Here is a 20,875-nt window from a genome sequence, read left to right on the forward strand (position 1 = left end):
TGTTTCAAAATCTCCTATTTCATTTTGTAAAAGAAGATCAAAACAACATCATGGCTCAAACTTGCACAGAATATTCCTTACACGCAATGAAGAAAAGCCACAAAAGTTTTCAAGAAACGACGTTTTAGTTTTCCATGTAAAACATAAATCGAGAAAGGAAGTCTGCACTGCCGCAAACTGAGACGCGCATGGTGCAGTTTCATCATTAGTTATTACAAACGTTGACGGAATAAAAGAAGGATGAAAGCACTTGACATTTTCTTGCCAATATGTTACTTGATTGAGAGTGAAGAAAAAGAATAGGAATTGATTGAAAATTTAATTTTATTCTATATGCAATCAATTCATTTGTTAAAATGGTGGTTTTTCTTTTTTTTAAAAAAAACTGGTTAAGCATAAAAAATAGCACAAAGAAACATTACATAAATAAAAAAATAATGCACTTAAACCATTAAATACACAGCACTACAAAAAATTTGGTAAAATAGAAACTGAGATAAAAAATTATAAAATTATCATTCAAAAAGAGTAAAAAAAGATAGGGATTTATTATATGAAAATATATGAGGAGAGGAATAAAATAGGCATCTGACTGCCAGTCTAAACTTGCAATGAAATGATGTTCATTCACAAGAAACGGAATGAGTCATAAAATTTATCATTACACCATTGAACAATACATAGTGAAGATTTTTTGGCACCCGTTTTATGAAATTTTAACTTCTACAAGGGGTAAATGTAACATATTGTTGCCCAAGACCAAGAATGATTTGCAGCCTTTCCCCTTCTTCTGGAGAATTCTCTAGCATTCGCTTTTTTTCCTCAACCAACAGATGTGAAAATTTGGTAAATTGTGTATTTTCCCTTAAAAATGTCCTATTTTTTCCACGGTTCATCAATTTTTTTAGATGAACTGCTCCTCTCTTGCAGTTTACTGCCATGAGTAAAAAGGACACACTTTTCAGCACTTTATTGCTAAAACGAGTTTTGAACTTAAGCTAAAACTTTCAGTGGAAGATTGTCAAATCATAAGGTTTCGTTTTGGCCCATTTGAACAAAATCCCGCGGTCCCCCAAAAAAGGGCACAAAAAAGCCCTTTTTTCGACTGACTCTTCCCAGCTTGAAAAATGATTGATTTTCTTTTTGGAAGCATAAATACAAACAGAACCTAAAAAATAAGTCTAAAACATTAAAAAACAACTGATCAATGAATGTACCGAATTACCTATTTCGGCAAAAAGCGTTACATATCGCAGAAATGAAGCTTGCAGTCTAGACATCTATAATGTTTTTAGTTGGGACACAAAAAGAATTAGTAATACAGAAAAACTGGTGTTTTTTACATCAGAAAGTAATCATATTAGCATGTTATATAAAGTTTTTTAATAAATTTGCTTGAATGTGTCATTACTAGGTTGATAAGAACAACAATGAAACGTTTGAGCACTGAAATTTTTATAAAGTTAAATATTATGGCAAAACAAAAGCTTCTCATATTATTGCCTCTGTGACTAGAATCTGATTTTATGATTATGAAGAGAAGTATTTTATGGGATTTATGTTGGCGATATGACTTAACATTTACAGCAAGCTTCAGTTAATGTTTAAATGTGTGGAACACTTTTAAAATCTCCCTTTTGGAATGTGATTTGATTAAAATTATTTCTAGAGGAAACATGAAGAGAGCAATGGATTAAAAAATATTAGTTTTGCTTACCAATTACAGAGATTTTTTAGTTTTCATATTATGTAAAATTTGTCTGATTTACATGGAAATCAGTGGAAGTAAACAAGCAGCGTCAATCTTCATTATTCTTTAATGGGAGTTTATTATTTTGACCCTCCACTTTTTCAAACAACTCAATTTTGAAAGGAGTATTTACTGCGTCCTTTGCCACAGGATTCGGTGAATGACTCTCATGTATACTAGGTTTCATCAGCTCTTCAACAGATGATCCGAGGTTTAGGACACAACTTTTTGAATGGAAGGGAGAGAGAATGTAAGAAGTGAATGGAAATGAGCATTTTAAAATTTTTTTGTCATGATAACATACAAGTGAGCCCTTAGCTGCCCACTTGTTTTTAAGTATCGACTGAATAAATAAATAAGTTTTCTAGAATTTAAACCTTAAACTAAGGAAAAGCTCAGAAACCATCCTACTCTTCAATGAGGTAAATTTCGTTCCATGTTAGCGATGCTCCTTGAGATTCCACGGTGGGAATCAGAAAGATTTTCGTGAACTTTGAACGGCATTGGATTCCAAAGTGCTGGATGAAATGAACTGATCTTGGCATTACTGCTCCTAACGATGCTGTTACAATCGAACTTTCAACTGAGACATCCTCTGCTTCATGCGCCGTTTCATTTCTGCAAATCTGAAATAAAAATCAAAATAAGTTTCCTTGAAAAATTGCCTAAGAAGAAATTAGAAAATGAAACAAAGTCATAAACTGTAAAACATGCCAGTAACTGGCGCCTTACATAATATGCAAACATGCTTAATTATAGCTTCTTTTTTTTTCCCAAGATAGATACAGGATTTTTAGGGTTTATTTTTTGAACACTCATTAGCTGCCACGCTAGGGAAACGCTTTCTATGAACCTTCAGGCGTTGCCAAATTTCCTTCAATAAAATACCTATTTAATGGAAAAGTAAATCTTCTTCCAATTTTTTAGACAATTTTGTTCTTGATTCAATCTACAGTATCTGAAAGTTTCAAGAAAAAAATGCATAATTTTCCTCGAAAAGACACATTTTATTCAGAGAAAATTGACAACTCTCAAATGGTCATAAAGCTTCTCCTTTACCTCCGCGATAGACATGCTTCCATGATACTCAAAAAAATAAAAGTCATGACACAGGGTGGGTTTGGTAAAAAAGCTAGGTCTTCTTCAGTGGGGATTAGATTCAGTAAACTGGTAGAAGAAAATATGTCATATATATCCTTATGTACGTACTTGGCTTCAATTTTAGCAATTTCCCTTTTTTCCTCTGCATAATATCTTGCAAGAATTGCTGTGCATTCAACAGAACTTAAATTTAAGAACTGAGCAACATCGCAACTTATTTCATCAGTGGTATGTGCGTCCATCAGGTATAACTTTGCTACTTCTTCATGAGGGCCTAGCATTACACGAACCAGTAAAGGGTATTCATCATCTTTCAGCCTTCTTTGTTCTGCGGAAAGAAACAAAATACATGAAATTTAAACCCCAAAAAAATGTCTCTCTTTAGACTGCTCTTCAACAGATGTATAGGACGATCAGAAGAGAGAAGAAATTTACTTTCGTAAAATCAGGAGAGAATATTTTTGGTGAAAAATTTGATTTACATTCAAATCATTTAGCATTAGTAACAAATTTGAAATGGCTATGGTAGCCATTCATATAATGGTAACTCCACAGAGGTTTACAAAGAGGTTATGCCTGATCGAGTCCCGTCTATTGCGTAGCTAATTTTACAGTTGTTTACAGTGAAAAATTTTTTTCAATGTGCTGAAAATCTCATGAAAGATTTTTAAGTTCGAACATTAAACGAGGGTTGACTTTTGGTAAGACCAAACTCTAATGATTTGTTGAACATAGAAGCAAGTCCATTTTCCATGGTTAATTTACCTTACATCATTTATTGTTCTTTCTCAGGCAAGAGCATTGACATGACAAATTTTTTCATTTTAAATCTTTTTTTTTTAAATTTTCTATTTGGAAACAAATCGGGAGACACGTTGTGAAATAGTTTCATTTAGCTCCTCTAAGCAGAGCCATTATATATTTCTTCAAGCCATTAGACTAATAGACAAGGGAAAAATTTAAGCATTAAGACGTATGTTTTCGTTTTTCATCAAAATTTCACATAGACTACGATTCGTTCAAAGAATATTATTGAAAAAGACTCCTTACTAAGATATTAATATTTTCCAATGCATGCTTTCTGATTTCCTGCTCATAAAAAAAACCATAATCTTCTTGAATTGGATTGCACATGAAACCTTACCATATCGGTCTCCTCTAGGTGAAATTATGGGAGCCTCAATCTCTGCACTTTTCAACTACTAATCACTGTTGCTTATTGTTTACACTTAAGACAATTACTACATACGCTACATTAGACACATTAAAAAACTCCATTCTACACAAACAGGGGCCCTAATGGCTTGAATTTTTGATTATGTAGTATTTCAAAAACATTTCTGGAAGCCTCGAAACATAATGCTACAGAATACTGGAAAGCATCAACACCAACATACCTCCATTGTCTCGGACTACAAATAAAGCAAAGTTATGTGGCTTGCTGTCAACTTTATACTTGTCTAACATCAAATTGATGACTTCTTGGGTTGAGACGAGTGATGTAACCCAGACAGACATCTGACTACCAAAAGGAGGTGTGAAAAAACTAGTTTCACGGTTATAAAAATGGCCATTGATTGAACACCTGCGTTTCAGTTTTGCACGGAACCCAGCCCGTCTACGACCAGGTCTCCTACGAATTGCTGTAGAACCTGCTGGAAAAGGCAAAATTTACAGTGAGACAGATAAATGACCGCCAAGAAGACTGTAAAAGCTGATTTCAGCAAAAATCAGTAAATTTTTAGTACAGAATTGCAGTGTGAATGGTAAAGCCATTATGACTGAAGTGTCTCACATACAGCCTATTGAGCTTTTTTGTATGAGGTTTAAAAGAAGACATAAGGCGAGGACTCATCCACGACAAATTGATGCACTAGTAAAAGATTGAGTATCAGTGGTTATGTGAACCCAAGCAAGTATGTATTCGTTATGAGTAACCGCTCTGTAAGGGGGCTTCATTCAATTGTATAAAAAAGAAAGTTAATTTTAGCCCACAGTGATGACAATCCTTTCTTTGTGCTCAGCCCTATTGCTGCATTAAGAGTTCTTTTTAATTTCATTACTTTCCGCTAATTTATGAGCTTGAACCATGAAACTACAATTCTATGACTAGCACAACTGACCAAATGGTGAAGAGTGAAATTCAAGCGCTTTCCAGGTCTTGAAGAAAAATTTTTGAATCAAGGATGTTTCAAGGCTACACAAACTATGAAAAAAAAAAAAAAAAAAAATTAGAGATAGATGGGTAGAAGATTCTGAACCATTGCCGGGCGTTAAAAGGAAAAAAATCAAATACCTACATCATCATAAAAAATTCGGACAAAAAAATTAAATTCACCTCGTATTGGACGAACAGAGTGAACCTCTTGATTTGATTCATTCATGTCTTCTTCATCACTTGAGTCTGTGAGGGTATTAAAATTTTCCTGAGAGACTGGTGTTTCATTCGAATCTAATGCTGTATCTCCAATGTCGTCTTCAAAATTCTTTGAATACCTGTCGCTGCTCTTGTGTTCATCAGACAATGGTGTAGTTTCAGATGATTTGTTCAGATCATCTGTTCCATTACCATTAGTGTTGCTCTCTCCCTGTTTCAAACTGCTAATCTTACTTGGTAAAGGTGAAGGCATTGTTTGGTATAGTTTATCACCATCTTCCGTCTGCCGTTCCACCTGAGATTATAAGAAAAAAGATCATAGAATGGTAAAAAATGTTAACGAGAACTTAGACAGTGACTTAAATAACTGCATATCATTCTATAGACCAAAACCATTTTTTGTTAATTCTCATTTCTGTGATTTGAGATTCTGACCAAATCTGTCAGTGCAATATTTGTCTGCTTGAGAGAGTGTTGGACTTTCGCTGACTTAGGAAGTCTTTTGCTCCGAATAATATTTGATAAAATAATAAATAAATAATTGTAGGCATCCTTTTTTTTTAATGCACTTTTAGAGAATGAATTAAAAACAAACTGTTCAACAGCACCATTTTGAGTTTACAGCATTAAGGTTTTTTCTCCTTTTAACAGTCACTGAGTAGGTAGAGGAGCAATTCTAAAGATTCAACTGAGGGAGATCAAGTCTCTTCATCAAGAAGAGCGGAACTGCACAAGAAAAAATTTGAAGAAACATACCTGCAAAAGTTCATCAAGTTCATCCCAGTTAATCTGTTTGATATCCAGCTTTGATGGCAATGTGACAGATTTACATTCACTATCAGCAGACTTGTCAACTGAGTTGTCAACTGAGTTATCAACTGCATTATTCACAGCTTCGTCCACTACATCAGTGGCAGCATGATTGACTGTTGAAGAATTTTCTTCTGGAGCTTGTGGCTCAGCATGATTTGAATTTTTAGAGACTTCCTGATCAAAGAAATGAGAAAATCATTGTTGATAGACGCCAAAAAAAGGAGGGATTAAACAATAATAAAGCAGCTAGAAAACTGCATCCTGCAATCTTTTGAAATATATTTGAATATTAATTTAATTTGTATATTTTGGTTTTATATGAATTTTCTTCCCACCTTCTACATTTGGACGTATTTCTGTCAAACGGAACTATGTGCATTAAGACATGAACCCTGAGACCCATAAGAATATATGCATAACAGGGCTCACGTCATAATGCACATAGTTCCGTTTGACAGAGATACGTCCATTTGTATTGTGATACAGAGAAAAATTTGAAAAAATTGTTGCAAGTGTGATGAGCCTACGTTTTTGCAAAAAAAAAGAAGAACCTCTTGAGAGGGATCATGGATGAATATCTGAAACTGCACTAATTCAAATTTTAGATTTTAACCACCAAAATTGCACATTTAAAGTACATTCAATGATAAATCTCCACCTTCTGTCCATCTTTGCTCTAATTTTCAAATTACACTGATTCCTACCTTGGTCAGCTGCGTGCTCATTTTCTCGTTTTAAATTTTTTACCTATAGTTTTTGTTCAAGTTGAGAAAGGACATGTAATTTTCGAATCGTCTTGGTTGAGATTAGTTTGCCATTAAGCCGTACACACCTATGATTTGCTATATTTTTATTGAATTTTATATTAGAATATACATTTGTTAATCTTTAACCTTTTTACCTTCCTGCAAGAATTTCTAGAAATGAAAGTTTGTTAGAGAAGCAAATCCTAGGATCCCAAAAGATTAAAACAAAAATTCTTTCTGCACCCCTGATTCAGGTACTATCATTACTTGAGGATAAGGGGAATTTTTGGACAGGTTGCATGCGAATATAATTATTATGAACGAGAAAAAATCACTAATACTGTGGCCTGAACTTTAATTAACAAGGTGTTCAAATGGTGTGGAATCAGCACTATTTTAACACCTTGTTTAATTATTTTAAGGACTATTAATCTCTAAGGTATAAAAGAGGAAAACATCGAATAAATAAAGAAAATCCGTGTGTCTGATATCATTACACAAAAACGTTTGGAGGCTAGGGTCTCCTCTGAGATGGTCTCAGAATGGTCATTCTGAACAAATTCATTAGAAAAAGAGAGAAGTTTGCAGAAATGCCCGAGGGAAAATGGGAAAACGTCTCAAAATTGCAGGTTTCTTTAAAGTTCACGCACCGAATTTACATCATAACCATTATAGATCCCACTGCGTACTGAGTTCCTTTTTCTTATGGTAACAACTGTTCGCTGATCATCATCTTCTTTCAGGTGGATCATGCTAACGACTCCCCAGTAAATGCGTAATGTCCCCTCTAAAACCAGCCTGCCATTAACCTGAAAAATCAAAAATCAATAATGTTATTATTTCAAGCAATCAGAACACAGAAATGTTATCATGATTTAAAGACTACCTGTGTAGTAAATATGGTAATTGTGCTGAAAGATTCAGTTGGCTACTCAGAGGAGACTACTGGGTTTCCACACTCATAAATAGTAAAAAGGAACTATTTGCACCTTGACTATATATATGGACATTGCTCAGTAAAGAAGGAGATCCTGAATTTTAATAGGAAAAAATTAGGCAAGAAGAAATTTTCTTGAAAATATTTTGGAAGATTAATAATCAACTTAATCGGGTTGACTGAGTTATTTTGACAAATTTTAGTACCAGTTGAATTCGAAATAGTCATTTAAACTTAAACCTGGGATTGCGGAGATTTTGATGGGTTTAGAATGAAACTTATGCAATTACTTGAAAAAGGCTGATAAGCCAGTTAAACAAAGGTAAAATTCAAAGAGAGATGATGCCATCAAATCTTTGACAACAATTTATTCCACGTGCTCTTCAAGCACTGCGAGCACTGATTATTATATGAGGTTGATTTTCAATAATGTCTTTTAATTGAGTGATATGCTTGATTAACTAATCTGCATTTTATACTTTTCCCAGTTTCATAAAATGTTGCAAATCTGTTTCAGATGCAACTCTGATAAAAAATTTTCCAAAAAGTTGTTCAGAAATGTTTAAATACATATTGAAAAAAAATTTAAAAATTCAATGATGACCCATATCATTAAACAACATTCGGTAGAGAAATCACCAAGACCAAGATTATCTGTGCATTTATCATTAGTAGGATGCTGATTGTACATTCTGCAGTGTCATAAAATAAGATCCGGTCACAGCTTGATAGCTTGGTTTCATCCCTTTTTTCAGATTTTTCTGTGCTAAGTACATGTCAGAACCGTTTTTAATTGATTCTTGTCATACATTTTTTGCCTGATCCAATTTTGATAGAAAATGAATTCTTTAGAGAACAGAAATAAAACAGCACTCACCTCCCTGCTCCTAATTTCTCCGCTTCTTCCATCATAATATTGATTGAAAAGTTTTAGTTTTGTTTCCAAATGCGCCCTAGAATGAGAGAAATGTGAAGTTGAATAGCATTCCAGGAATGATGTAAACACAACACAGAACATTAATTGAACCATATTTTGCAATAAGGAACTACTACTTCTCGTCTATTGTAGAAACGACACATGTGCCGGTAGTTTCCCAGTGCAGATGGGTGTTTTTACAGATGAGCCAGTAATAGCAGGTCTTTATTGCAAAATGTAATAAAATTGTGGCTCCCTTGTACAAAACTTGATATACTGCTTAATGACATGAAGTTTACAGGAAAAAATCTTGTTCAGGATAAGGTGGCAATTGTGTTCGAAATTTTCAGGTGCAGTTGTCTCATTACCTTCCTATGAAATATAAATATCACAAAAAATTTTCAAAAAAAAAAAAAAAAAAAAAAAATAGGAATTTTGTATGGGCCTCTTGTGGGTTCTAAGAGGTGCAAACATAAAATAATGTCTAATTGCAAAAACATAGTTATTTTCACATTAAAAGCAATGAGACTTTATGGAGGAGAGAATTTTGTCTTTCCGATCTTTAGCAGATGGGCTGAATATTCATCATTTAGAGCATGAAAACTACTGTTGGTGCACCATTGAGGGTCCAAGGCAACATACAAAGTTGAAGCCCTTGTTGTTGTTGGCATAGAGCTGGTAATGGTCGAGCTCTGATGAATATTAAAGAAATGAAAGTCTTAGGACAAAATTTTTGGTTGTTTTGCCCTGGGTTCAGAAAATCACCGTTTCAAGAAAGGAATTTTGCAGTTTTTTAATGAAATTGTTATTAATGCGATTCCTTTGGCAGCTATTTTACATTGCATTGATGTTGGTTGAAACTATGGGTCATCACCTGCAATGATGGAAAGAAAGAGAAAAATAGTGTGCCCGTTTCAAACATGCTAAGCACTTTTCCACTGACTCAGATGTCATAAGTTTTATGCTGAAGGAAACCATTACTTCTACTGCTACAACTTTTATGAGTCACGAATACTGGTTCAAGCTTTCATAGCTTGAGCTATCATAGCTAAGCTTTCAAGCTTCAAGCTTGCATTTCTGGAAAGAGTTTACTTGAGAGACACCTGTTTACAAGGCCATTCTTGGATCATGCGACAGCTCTGTTATTAGCTTTGAACACAAAAATTCACGAAAGAGAAATGTCTACCTTGGCATATTTGGTGTGGCAGCTTTATTTTCAACTTTTCCGAAGCTAGTATGCGACTCAACTCTGGTTCCATGACCGAACAACTGAGGCCCAAATAAGGCTCCATAGCATGGCACATGACAGTATGGCACTCCTTTATGCTGAAAAAAAAACCACACGGTTAAAAAGGCAGGTTCTGAAAATATCCTTACAGAAACCTGAGCAGCAAGGGATGACGGGTACTCAAGATCAGAACACTCAATTAGTTGAAACTTAGGAATAATTTAATGCCCTTAAATCTATCCTCTGAAATCAATTTTTTAACAGATAAGAATGAATTAATGGACTTTTATTTACATTCAAAAATTCAGGTTTTGCTTATTTTCAATCAAATTAAATCGGCTGTTATGCAAAAAAAACAAAGTTTTTGAGCAATTTTGAACAATCCAAATTATAATTGGATGTATTTCTGTGAAACAGAACTAAGCGCCAAATTGAGTTCCTTTTGAGGAATTTAGAATCCTGTATAGCGCGTTCTGTCAAACGGAACTAAGCGCCATGGAAAAGCATTGCGAGTATAGGACGGAACGAGCAGGACGCCCGTTTCCGCCGCCAATCCAAGCCCCCCTCTACCTTCCTCCCCCTATGGCGCTTAGTTCTGTTTGATAGAAATACGTCCAATTTTAGAGCTAGAAGTTAGATCTTTGAAACAGGGCATAATGACTTGAAAAAAAGATTCGCCTGGAAGTTGGAACTTCTCAAACTGGGTATGTCAAGTTTCATGAATAGACTGTGATGTTCTTCTAATTTGCTCTGGGTTCAGTGTAATTATTCTGATAGAGGCAACTGATGCAATATTTCAGCCATTTTGCTGAGCCTGTCACACTTGAAAACTCATTTCAACTGAATTTTTTCCGTTGTAGAAAAGAATTGAACTTAACTGTAGGGATGAGGGACAATAGCTTAATTTAAAGGAAATCATGTGACACTGTTGCCAGATAGTTCTGAAAAATTAGCAACTTCCCACATTTGAACCCATGTTGAATATTTACGTTTTATTACAAAACCTGACTGCTTTGTCATGTGGTATGACACCCCTGCCTGCAATCCCTTGAGCTCTGACTCCTTCTGTACGACAAAAAATAGATGGAAAATTTACCTCAGCATGCTGTCCTGGGTTTAAACGCTTCCCACATTCCTCACATCTAAGACATTCTGGATGCCAGTTGTATCCAAGTGATTGTTTCCTTTCCGCTGCAAAAAATAAGGAAAAATTACCCATGATTTTAAAAAGAATGTCGTAAAAGTTTTACATAAAGATGATTTACAAGTACTCGAGAGACAACAACTGAAATCAAAATTGAACAGTAATTTGTTGAATGATAGGGGTGCTCAAAATTTAAATATACTTACTTAATCTGGTACATGAGCTACATAGCAAAGCAACAGTGAAGCAATCCTCTGGAGGGTTGCAGAAATATCGATGGCGAAACTACCAGACAACGTATCTCGTTTAAAGTGTTTAAAATTCTCCGTTCCCCGCTTATTTTTGTTAAGGAAAACAAACCAATGTGTTTCCTTGTAATTTTTGCAGATTCTTCTTTCTACAGAGAGGAAAAATCAAGAAAGTTTTCAAGAATGGGTGTTCAGTAGTTTTCCATCTGAAAAATAATAGATGAAAGGATGTCTGCGACATCATAAACCGAGATACGTGTTCTGATAATTTCACCCTCGATATATGACCTAAGTGAAAACAACTGTCGGGTAAAACTTCGGCAAATATTCATAATTATGATACTTGAGTGACTATACATAGGTACTGGAGCATCTAATATGTAGCAAAAGGTAACTGAATAGTACCATCTGATAGTATTAAAAAATGAAAATGAGAGTTTGATTTCCCGACATGGTGTTCATTGATTAAATAGAGTAATTATCATATCCACAAACCTTGGACTAAAACCCTTGGTCAGCAGTACCTAATGTTTTCGAATGGCATTTAATTTTAAAATGACTTTCGAATAATTTACCTTTGAACAAACTGAAATTTATTTTACTGCGCAGGATTTAAGCTACCTCACGAATAAAATTTGAAGATGGGAAGGAATCTAAACTGTGTTAAATTAATTTTTCCATGAAAATGATGTAGTAATTCCACTATAAGCTTTGGAATGTTCGCAGGAAATTAGTGCTTACCCAGATTCCCTTCCTTTCATGATACATGGCACTTCATGAACCATAGCCAGCAATCATTAGCTCAACACCAAAATTAAAAAGTGGCTTCATGAGGTAGATCATAAACAAATAACCTGTCCTTGGACTTCGATCAAATTCGCAGAAAATTGAGAAGTAAAGTAAAAAAAACCGGTAACCTTCACTTCACGAAGTTGAATTTTGAGTTCCACTTTTGATGAAGAGACCCTACCTCGCAGGATGAGATAACAGTTGATTCTTCAGGAATGAGAAGAGGTACAAAAATTCAGACAAGGAAATAATATTCTTACCAAAATACACTGGTTTCCCACATTTATGACATTTCCACATGATTTTGACAGGAGACAAGGAACATTTCCACTTTTGTTTACAAATTGGTATGAAATGATGGTTGGTTATATTGTGGTTGTAATTGTTGTAGCGCAACCGGTTTAATGTTTGTACCATCGATAACTTCAAAGACTTCAAAGTACCCAATTATCATCATCTGAATGTCTCAGAAAATATTGAAATTAATACTTTTTTCATCCCTTCAAAGACATATCCGTTTAATTATTAGATTTTTTCTAACTTCTTATGAATTATTCATAAAAGTTTCTGATCCTGCTTTAAAAGACGCAAATAATTAAGTCACGAATCCCGGCAGAGCACTAGAGCACTTCCTTTACAGTTGGCAGTAATGGCTTTTTTCCTTATCTAAATTTTTTAGGTTAGAATTTGGAAAATTGTTCGACTTCGACGGACGGCGACGGTGTTCTTGCTGCCTGCTTATCCGCCGCGTGTGTGCATTTAATTATTTTTGTCCTGTAAATCTTGAGATTTCAGTTTTGAAGTGTAGCAAAAACGTCAACTCTCAATCTAAAACACTTCAACTCTAAAATGTGATGTTCTTCTCCGCTTGTTTTACGTTCATCGGCTGATCCGCCGTGTGGTCTAAGACAACAGTAGGTTGCTGTTTTTACAAAACTTGCCATAGTTTTTAGTGTTATTAAATCTCTCAATTCGTGCTGAAACGTTCAATTATTTCTGTCAATTATTTTATGTCTTCTTGACCCCACTTCTGACGAAATTATCAACTAAGTTCATCCTGTCAACTGTAGTAAACAATGGGTGACCCTTGCATGTCACTGGTTACGAACTTTATTAATGCTAATAATGATGGGCCTCTCGTTGCAAAGAGTCAGGAAATGAAACTGATGTTAATGCGTTGTAATCATTTCAACTTAAGTGATGGCAGTCATGATCCAATACTGAAAAGCCATCTGATGAGATAGCTTAATCTTATCAATTCGCCCAAGTATGATATTCTCCGCCCAAACAATTCAGTCTTGATTAGTATATGGGGAAGAATCTTGATTTATCCAAATTGTAATGTGTGTAATTGTTGGAATTTTACAAAGCCACATGACAGTTGACCAGGCAAAAGTTGGATCAGATGCAATTACATATTCCACTTGTGGGACTCTACTCTTAGTTGTTTACTGTTTATGATAACTGAATCCATTAAGTAATAATAATAGCAAATGATGTTACTATTGGTGAGCCATTTAAAGCAAGTTAACAGAAAATTCTTGGGTATCATATGGATCTGACATAAGTACAGGCAAATAGATACCCTCCTATTCGCATGATAACATTTCAGAGGCCACCAATGTAGGATTCTTTCTCTCAAAAGACACCCCAAGTTGTGGTTTCAGCCCATGAGAAAATTTTTCTTTTCATTTTTATGCGTAGACTTTATTTACTATTTTATTAATAAATATTAATCCCTCTCTGTATTTCTTTATAAGCGCAGGTATGTACATGTTCATTTACATACATAATAAAAAAAAAACATTCAAATTGACTTTTAAACACAAATTTAGCCGGTTTACACTTCATTCTGATACGTTTCTCCAGTCCAGACGTTTGCTTAATGATGTCGGAAGGCCTTATGTACTTACTAGGAAAAGGAGACAAATTTTTTTCACTTAAGAGTTATAAGTTTTGCGTGATTTTGTTTTGATCTGTGTGGAGATCAATGATATTTGCGGTCAATAAGAGCACCCTAAGCAGCTCGATTTTCTAAGTATTCATTTCACCATAGAAGCAAATAAAATAAAGCAAAGAGGTAATTATTTTTTATATTGGAGGGAATATTGTGGAAAGCCTTCAAGACAAATATAGAAAGCCACAGGGTGAGCTTGTGAATTTTCTGCACGCCTGACTGGTAGTTCTCCTAATTTTCTTTTTTAATTTTTTTTTTTTTTTTTTTTTTTTTTTTTTTGCAGGAAAGATTGATACCATCAAGTTGAGTAATGTAATTGAAACCCATAGAAGGAGGAATCGACAACAATTATGGAGCTTGTAAAAGAAAATATAAATTTTGCCAATGTGTGTGGAGACTCTTTGAAAGGATTTCTCGACCGTGACGATGATACCGATCTGATTTTGAAGGACCATGCGTGGAAAAAAAATAATGTAAGTAGTGATGAATTTGCCTATGATCTCGGGCCACTCATCAAAGAGGAACCATTAGGTATTTGGGATAGTGACAGTATTGATATGGAGACTCTTGAGGAAGAATCAGAACGAGACTCTTTAAGAATGAATGACTTTGATTTTAATAATGGCTTTGCGGATTGGGTGGGGAGTTCAGTCGATGACAATTGTAGCAATGAGCAGGAACCATTTCTGCTTGATGCGATGCCATCCGAATATGTCAAGTTGGAGCCCAGCTTTAACATGGAAGAAGAAACAAATTCCCAATGTGGGGACTTGTTACAAGATTCCGAGTGGGTAGATAGTTATAAGGAGAGCGCAGAAGATATCTCAAATGAAAGTGAAGATCAGACTGAAGCTAATAATGTCTCTTTATCATGTCAAATTTGCAAAAAAACCTTTCATGAACGTATGTTCCTCTATAATCACTTGAAAGAATTCCATCATTGTAATATTATTTTTGAGTGTGACACCTGCCGAAAGATCTTTTTGAGCAAATCTAGTTTAATTGCTCATTTGCATACTCACTCGCAGAGAAAAGCTGCAGAGAAAAAATCCAGTTTGTCAGATGCTTCTGTTGAGTCTGATGGTGAAGAGTCGGATGATTCTCCTCAGTCTACTGTCTCCTGCGAAATTTGTGGCAAGCATTTTATCGAGAAAATATTCCTTTATAATCACTTAAAAGCGTATCATAGTTGCAATGTCATATTCGAATGCGACACTTGTCATAAAATTTTTCTCAATGACAAAAGCCTCCTTGCACATTTGGAAACTCACACGAAAAAAAATAAACGTAGCAAGCTACTTCAGTGTGACATCTGCTCCAAAAAGTTCTCCTGGCAGTTGAGCCTAGACCAGCATAGGCTCAAGCATTATTTCGAGCGGAATTATGTTTGTCATATTTGCTCGAAAAGGTTTTCACAAGAAAGTGAATTAGATTTACATAAGGTCTCTCATTCCTCTGATGGTCTTCTTCAGTGTAATATTTGTTTAAGAAAATTTGCCAGACAATGTAACTTAGTTCAACATAAAAGGGTGCATAATCGTACGTTTACTCCTAAAAGTTAAGTGCTACATTCTTACTAGTGGGATTTTGTCACTACTTAATACTGCAGTATAACCATAGCTGTTACTCCTCTTAATTCAACTGTTGAACAGTTTGTTTCTTTTACCTTAAGAATCCATTTGTGAAATTTAATCATGAATTAAAGAAATATTTTATGAAACTACATCATTCTGATGAAGCAGTATGCATTAGGGAGGCCCAAATTTGGCAATGTCGGAATTTTTTTGGTCTTACCCCCTAGAACTGATCCATTTGATTAAAAAACACTCTCTGCCAAGTTTCAGCCAAATCGGATAATATTAACCCGTGCCGACAGAACCATCTTTTTTACATTGAAAAACAGTTTTTTTCAGAAAAATCCATTTCCTCGAAAATGTAATTTCTAGAAAAAAATCTGAGGTCATCAGCTTTAGGAGGAAAAATTGAGTAGGGTAAGTTGTGTTGGACACCTTAAAAAATTTTTTTTTTACCCCTCGTTATTCCGGAAAATTCCGATTTAATGCAGCAACTTTGTCGTCATTTCGGACTCAGCGTTAAAGAACACGAAAAAAACATCCGTCACATGTTGGGGTTCTTTTCCTGAAAATTGAGTTTTCCCCCAAAAACCTTCTGTTTTACAAGAAAATCGATTTTCCGGAAAATCCTGATGGAATAGAGGAAAATGGATAGCATTTTCGGACTCAGCATAAGAAAGTACATGATTAACACCTACCATATGTTGAGCTTTGTTTTCGGATGCAGACCTTTGTAATTATTTGAGATTTATCACTGTCATTTTACCCTTTGTTAGTGCTTTCTAGATGCTTCAGTTGTTTCACCGCTGTAACGAGGGGTAAAAAAAATTTTTAAGGTGTCCAACACAACTTTTTCCACTCACTTTTTCCTGCTAAAGTCGAATATGACCTCAGATTTTTTTCTAGAAATTACACATTTTCGAGGAACTGGATTTTTCTGAAAAAAAGTGTTTTTCAATGTAAAAAAGATGGCTCTGTAGGCACAGGTTAATATTATCCAATTTGGCTGAAACTTGGCAGAGAGTGTTTTTTGATCAAATGGATCAGTTCTAGGGGGTAAGACCTAAAAAATTAGCAAAATAAATTTTGCCGTGTATAATTGGGCCACCCTAGTATGCAGGCATTTAATCTTCAATGAAAAGAAATTTAATTTCAGGAGAGTTGTGAAGTAAATGTATCTTTAAATACTGATGAAAGCAGGAGGAAGATAGGATGAAGTTTTTATTCTTCTTTTTGTTTTGTCTCAATGTGTGGCAAGCTCTCTTTTTAAATCATCTTAAGTAGATGGTTAAAGTCTAACATTTTAAAGAGGATTAATCATGTGCTTTGTCAGGGAAAAAGTCACAATTGCATTTAGAAAAACTGAATCAGTTCAAATACCAGTATTACTGTGAACTAGACATTTCCAGGGACTAATCCAAGGTGTGTGAACTTTAGATGAATAGAAATATTAAGCCGGGAAGGCAGACAAATACTCATAATAGTAAATCGGAACTAAATTTATTTTAACAAGATAATTTTCTTTAAGGTGGGAACTCATCCAAGTGCTGTAATTACCGCTAGCATAAAAACATATTCGCTTTTTACTTGACTTATGTGTCATTCTGTTTCATTCCAAACTTCAATGCAATGTTGACTCTTTCCCTCAGCTCTCCATTTTTTCCTCCACCCCATTATGAAAAGTATCTCAGCCTTAATAACAAGCTGTTCATATTTTATTAAATCTCATCTTTTATTTTCGAAGGTAGGAAAGAACTGAATTTTTTTAGGATTGAACTGATTTTTAAAACTGTAGCTTATAAGCATTAGAAAAAATCATCTGAAATTTAAATTTTTTTTATGAAATCAAATCGGATTTCCCTTCTATTTTTTATCTAGGCTTATGTTAAATCTCTCCAAGTCTTAATTTATCAAATGTAGAGCTGATGCGGTCAATCAACTGCATCCAAATGAAAAATACTCTAATTAACATTGGAGTAATTTACCGTAACTGAAACGCAGAATTTTTTGCAATTCAAGGAAGAAATTTTCTTTTTTCTCCGATTAATCTTTTTTTTCTTTCACTCTCTCCCCTCTCGTTTTTTTCTCTTACTTTCCCACAATTTTTAAAATGAATACTTCTTCTAAAACATGCTGCAGTAGGCATCTCAGAAAAGTTTTAATTTTTGTTGAGTTGTATTCTATGTGGACTTTCCATAACCGCAGAACAAATTGACTCATTGTTAACTTTCTGGCGGGAAAGAAACCAGTTTTTTTCGGCTTCTGAAAAATTGCCTCAGATGTCTGTTGCCTTGTTTAAAACCAATCGCTCCATTCAGACATAAAATGTAGTTCAGAATGTTGCCTATTTTGCTTTTCCTACTTACAAAATAGAGTGTAATTACTGCTGTCTCTGTGGTTTATTTTCTCAGCATCTCAATTTCATCAGCCTTTGAATGGCTCATTCAATCTGTTGTTTTTTATTCAGCCTCCCTCTAGTCATTTCAAATGAAAAAAAGTAACCGATAAACAGAATAGGTGTTTATGAAGGTGCTGTCTTTTACGGTTCAAAAAGAAACGTAATAATCTTGATTCTTACTCTAATTATTTTCTTTTTCTCTCTCTCTCTCTCTCTCTCTCTCTCTCTCGCAAGGAGATGTTTCCAAATGGTTAGTTTTGCACTGTTCTGAAAATTGGCATGGAGTAAGTGGCAGTAACTGGAAACTAATTCTCGAAATATCCATCTTACAAACTGTTAACAACAGCTCAATATCATGGAAATTTTCTCTCACTTTTTCTTCAATAATAGCAAATCTTAACTTCTAAAAGCAAACAGGTGTTTCATCAGTCTTAAGTTGAGAACCCACTCTCTTCGCAAGAGTCCTTGTAAAAAAATCGCATAAATTGAAATGAGTTCAATACATTTGAAAGAACACTTAAAATTTCCGTAGTGTTCCTGATCAATTCATAGGAATGTTACTGTTCACAGTTGTTGGCGATTTTTATATTTTATTTCAAAATCTCAAAATTATGAATGAAACTCGGGAGTTTCCAATGGTTGCCCCCTACTCTATTATTGAACTTTATTTTTTTCATGAATTCTTCCCTAAATGATTGTTTGGTTTTCTTGTTCCACTTTCAATGGCTATTCATAATTTGTGCTTCTTTTTTCTGTTAATCGAAGCCATTACGGAAAAAATCCACAGACCTTGTTTAGTTTCTCTTACTGTTTAGAATGCATAATTAAAGTCAACTTATCAATATTGTTTTTTTTTTTTTTATTTGTTGGTTTTTAATTTGTAAAGTGTGCTAAGTATAGGTATTTACCATTTTACTCACAAAGTGTATATCATTGTCAGGTTAAATTAAACACAGCTTAAATTAAAAGCCAGAAGAAGTGAAAAGATAAAATCTGTAGCCAGCTACATGAAATGGACCACCAGACAAGATACAAATTTAAACATTCTAATACACTTGTCCCTGTAAAAATTTCATGTAGAACACAATTTTTGCCAAAAAATAGTACTGAAATCAATGCATCGGTTCCAAAAAATTTGAATTTTTCGCTTACATGATAAATCAGAGTCTGCTTGAATCGAATGAAGCGCACCTCAACGATTTTGGCAGGCTTCTCAATAAACAGTGTTCCTGCTCCACCTTGTGTTAATTAATGTGTGAACAACATAGAGTACCTGAGTGTAAGCGCTGGTATTGAGGTTGTCATATTCTTATATTATAAAGGCTGAAACGGTGACCTTCAATGTGCGATGAAACTCAAGTAGACTAAGGTTCTTTTATGAGTGAGAAGTTTGCATTCATGCATCAAAAACCTCAATGTCTTTGTGAGGAATTGCCTTTAGTAATTTTCATTGTACAAAATTTTGATGAGAAAACAAATATCATTATGATTAAATTCACACCTTGTCCAGTGGTCCATTTCACAAAATACTGAGTTCTTACTTGGCTGTCAGCGCAGGCAGGGGCGAAAAATTCGTTTTTTTCCAAGTTCTACATCAACATTAGTTTGTGTAGGTGTTGCATTAATGGGATAATGTAAAATTGGTAATGATGAGCGTCCAAAAAATATCATAATTTGTATTTACATGGGTATGTCTCTTCAGCACATGAGTAATGATATTACATGGACTGAATTCTTCACTTTTTGGGTGCAAATTCCACAGCCGTCAGAAGGTTTTGATTTAAGGCTTGACTTCTTAAGTGTATCTGACTCTTAACTGCATCATCTCATATAATTCAAATTGTGATGCAGGCTTTAATGAGACTCTTATTGTGAGCCAGTAAGTTGAATTTTTATTCTATTAATTGAGACAGCATGTAGTTTATTTTACTTCATCCAAAAATCGTACCCTCTCAATTTCGTTTTTTTAAAAAAAAAGTCATAGTCCAAGAACGGTTACATATTTCATAAAGGAGATATATAGTACTGGTAGTTTACCTGATGTGTAACGTTTGTTTCATACCTGAGTCTGTCGGCACCTAGTTGACAGCCTGTTTGTCCTCATTTCGTGCCCCCACCTGAGTCCATCAGGTTTGTTAGTCTCTCATGTTCATCAGTATTTATGTGAGCCAAATTTGATGGACTTCTGTCAATCACTAATTTATTTAGATAATTAGTGATTTTAAGAGAAACATTAAATTTTCATTTTCTTAGATATTTTCCTCAGCACTCAATGGATTTGCGACTTTAAAGGATGCTTGCATCCATCATAAATAGGAGGTAGCAAAACAGGCAACAATTACAATGTCAATTTTATTCTCATACTGAGAATTTCCTGTTTATGCATTTACCAAACCAAAAACATCTGTAAAAATTGTTCAGGAATGGTTCTGATCTATGAATTAACGGGAGGCATTATTGTATTATTGGCTGAATAAGATGTTAGAAATCGGGTTTTCTGGCCTTGAACTCTTCTCTTTGTTGCACTTTTCCTGGTACATTAGTATGTACGTTCTTGCATGACATGTTTTTCATTGCATTGATATTATTTTCAATCATTTTTCAATTTTTTTCCATGTAGATGATAACATTTTGTACTGAATTTCTTAGATTTATGGCTGAAAAATACAAGAATAAATGATTTAAAATCAAAATTTCTTTGGGTTATTTTTATACCTACACCTTACCCCTTTAACATTTTGACAATTTTTCTCACTCTTTGCCCCTCTGTTTTCCTTTCACTGTCTCCAATAGAGGAAACAAGACCATAGCAATTCAAATTTGATTTCTTTTTTTAATATTCGACTCTTATGTTCCTACTTTACAGACAGTTTTTATCAGGCAATAGAACTGGATTC

At 34.3% G+C, this 20,875-nt stretch overlaps 2 protein-coding genes across 3 annotated transcripts; one reads left to right on the forward strand and one right to left on the reverse strand.

Annotated features, from left to right (window-relative positions):
* Nucleotides 1–306: 306 nt before the first annotated feature.
* LOC140225776 (uncharacterized) lies at nucleotides 307–12,481 on the reverse strand. Of its 2 annotated transcripts, none has more exons than XM_072305687.1 (10): nucleotides 12,310–12,481; nucleotides 10,965–11,059; nucleotides 9,827–9,966; nucleotides 8,602–8,677; nucleotides 7,438–7,596; nucleotides 5,985–6,215; nucleotides 5,190–5,523; nucleotides 4,249–4,503; nucleotides 2,960–3,179; nucleotides 307–2,376 (listed from the first exon to the last, which is right to left on the reverse strand). In XM_072305687.1, the coding sequence occupies exons 1-10, from the start codon at nucleotides 12,464–12,466 to the stop codon at nucleotides 2,316–2,318; spliced, it is 1,728 nt and encodes a 575-aa protein (XP_072161788.1). In that variant the 5' UTR covers nucleotides 12,467–12,481; the 3' UTR covers nucleotides 307–2,315. The 2 variants fall into 2 exon arrangements, with proteins under 2 accessions (XP_072161788.1, XP_072161787.1); XM_072305686.1 differs by having other exon boundaries at nucleotides 4,249–4,506.
* A 247-nt stretch (nucleotides 12,482–12,728) lies between these two features.
* Nucleotides 12,729–20,671, forward strand: LOC109033294 (uncharacterized). Its single transcript, XM_019045857.2, has 2 exons — nucleotides 12,729–12,963; nucleotides 14,290–20,671. The coding sequence occupies exon 2, from the start codon at nucleotides 14,357–14,359 to the stop codon at nucleotides 15,566–15,568; it is 1,212 nt and encodes a 403-aa protein (XP_018901402.1). The 5' UTR covers nucleotides 12,729–12,963; nucleotides 14,290–14,356; the 3' UTR covers nucleotides 15,569–20,671.
* The last annotated feature ends 204 nt before the right edge of the window (nucleotides 20,672–20,875 follow it).

Source organism: Bemisia tabaci, unplaced genomic scaffold (genome assembly GCF_918797505.1).
Source record: "Bemisia tabaci unplaced genomic scaffold, PGI_BMITA_v3".
Classification (NCBI taxonomy): domain Eukaryota; kingdom Metazoa; phylum Arthropoda; class Insecta; order Hemiptera; family Aleyrodidae; genus Bemisia; species Bemisia tabaci.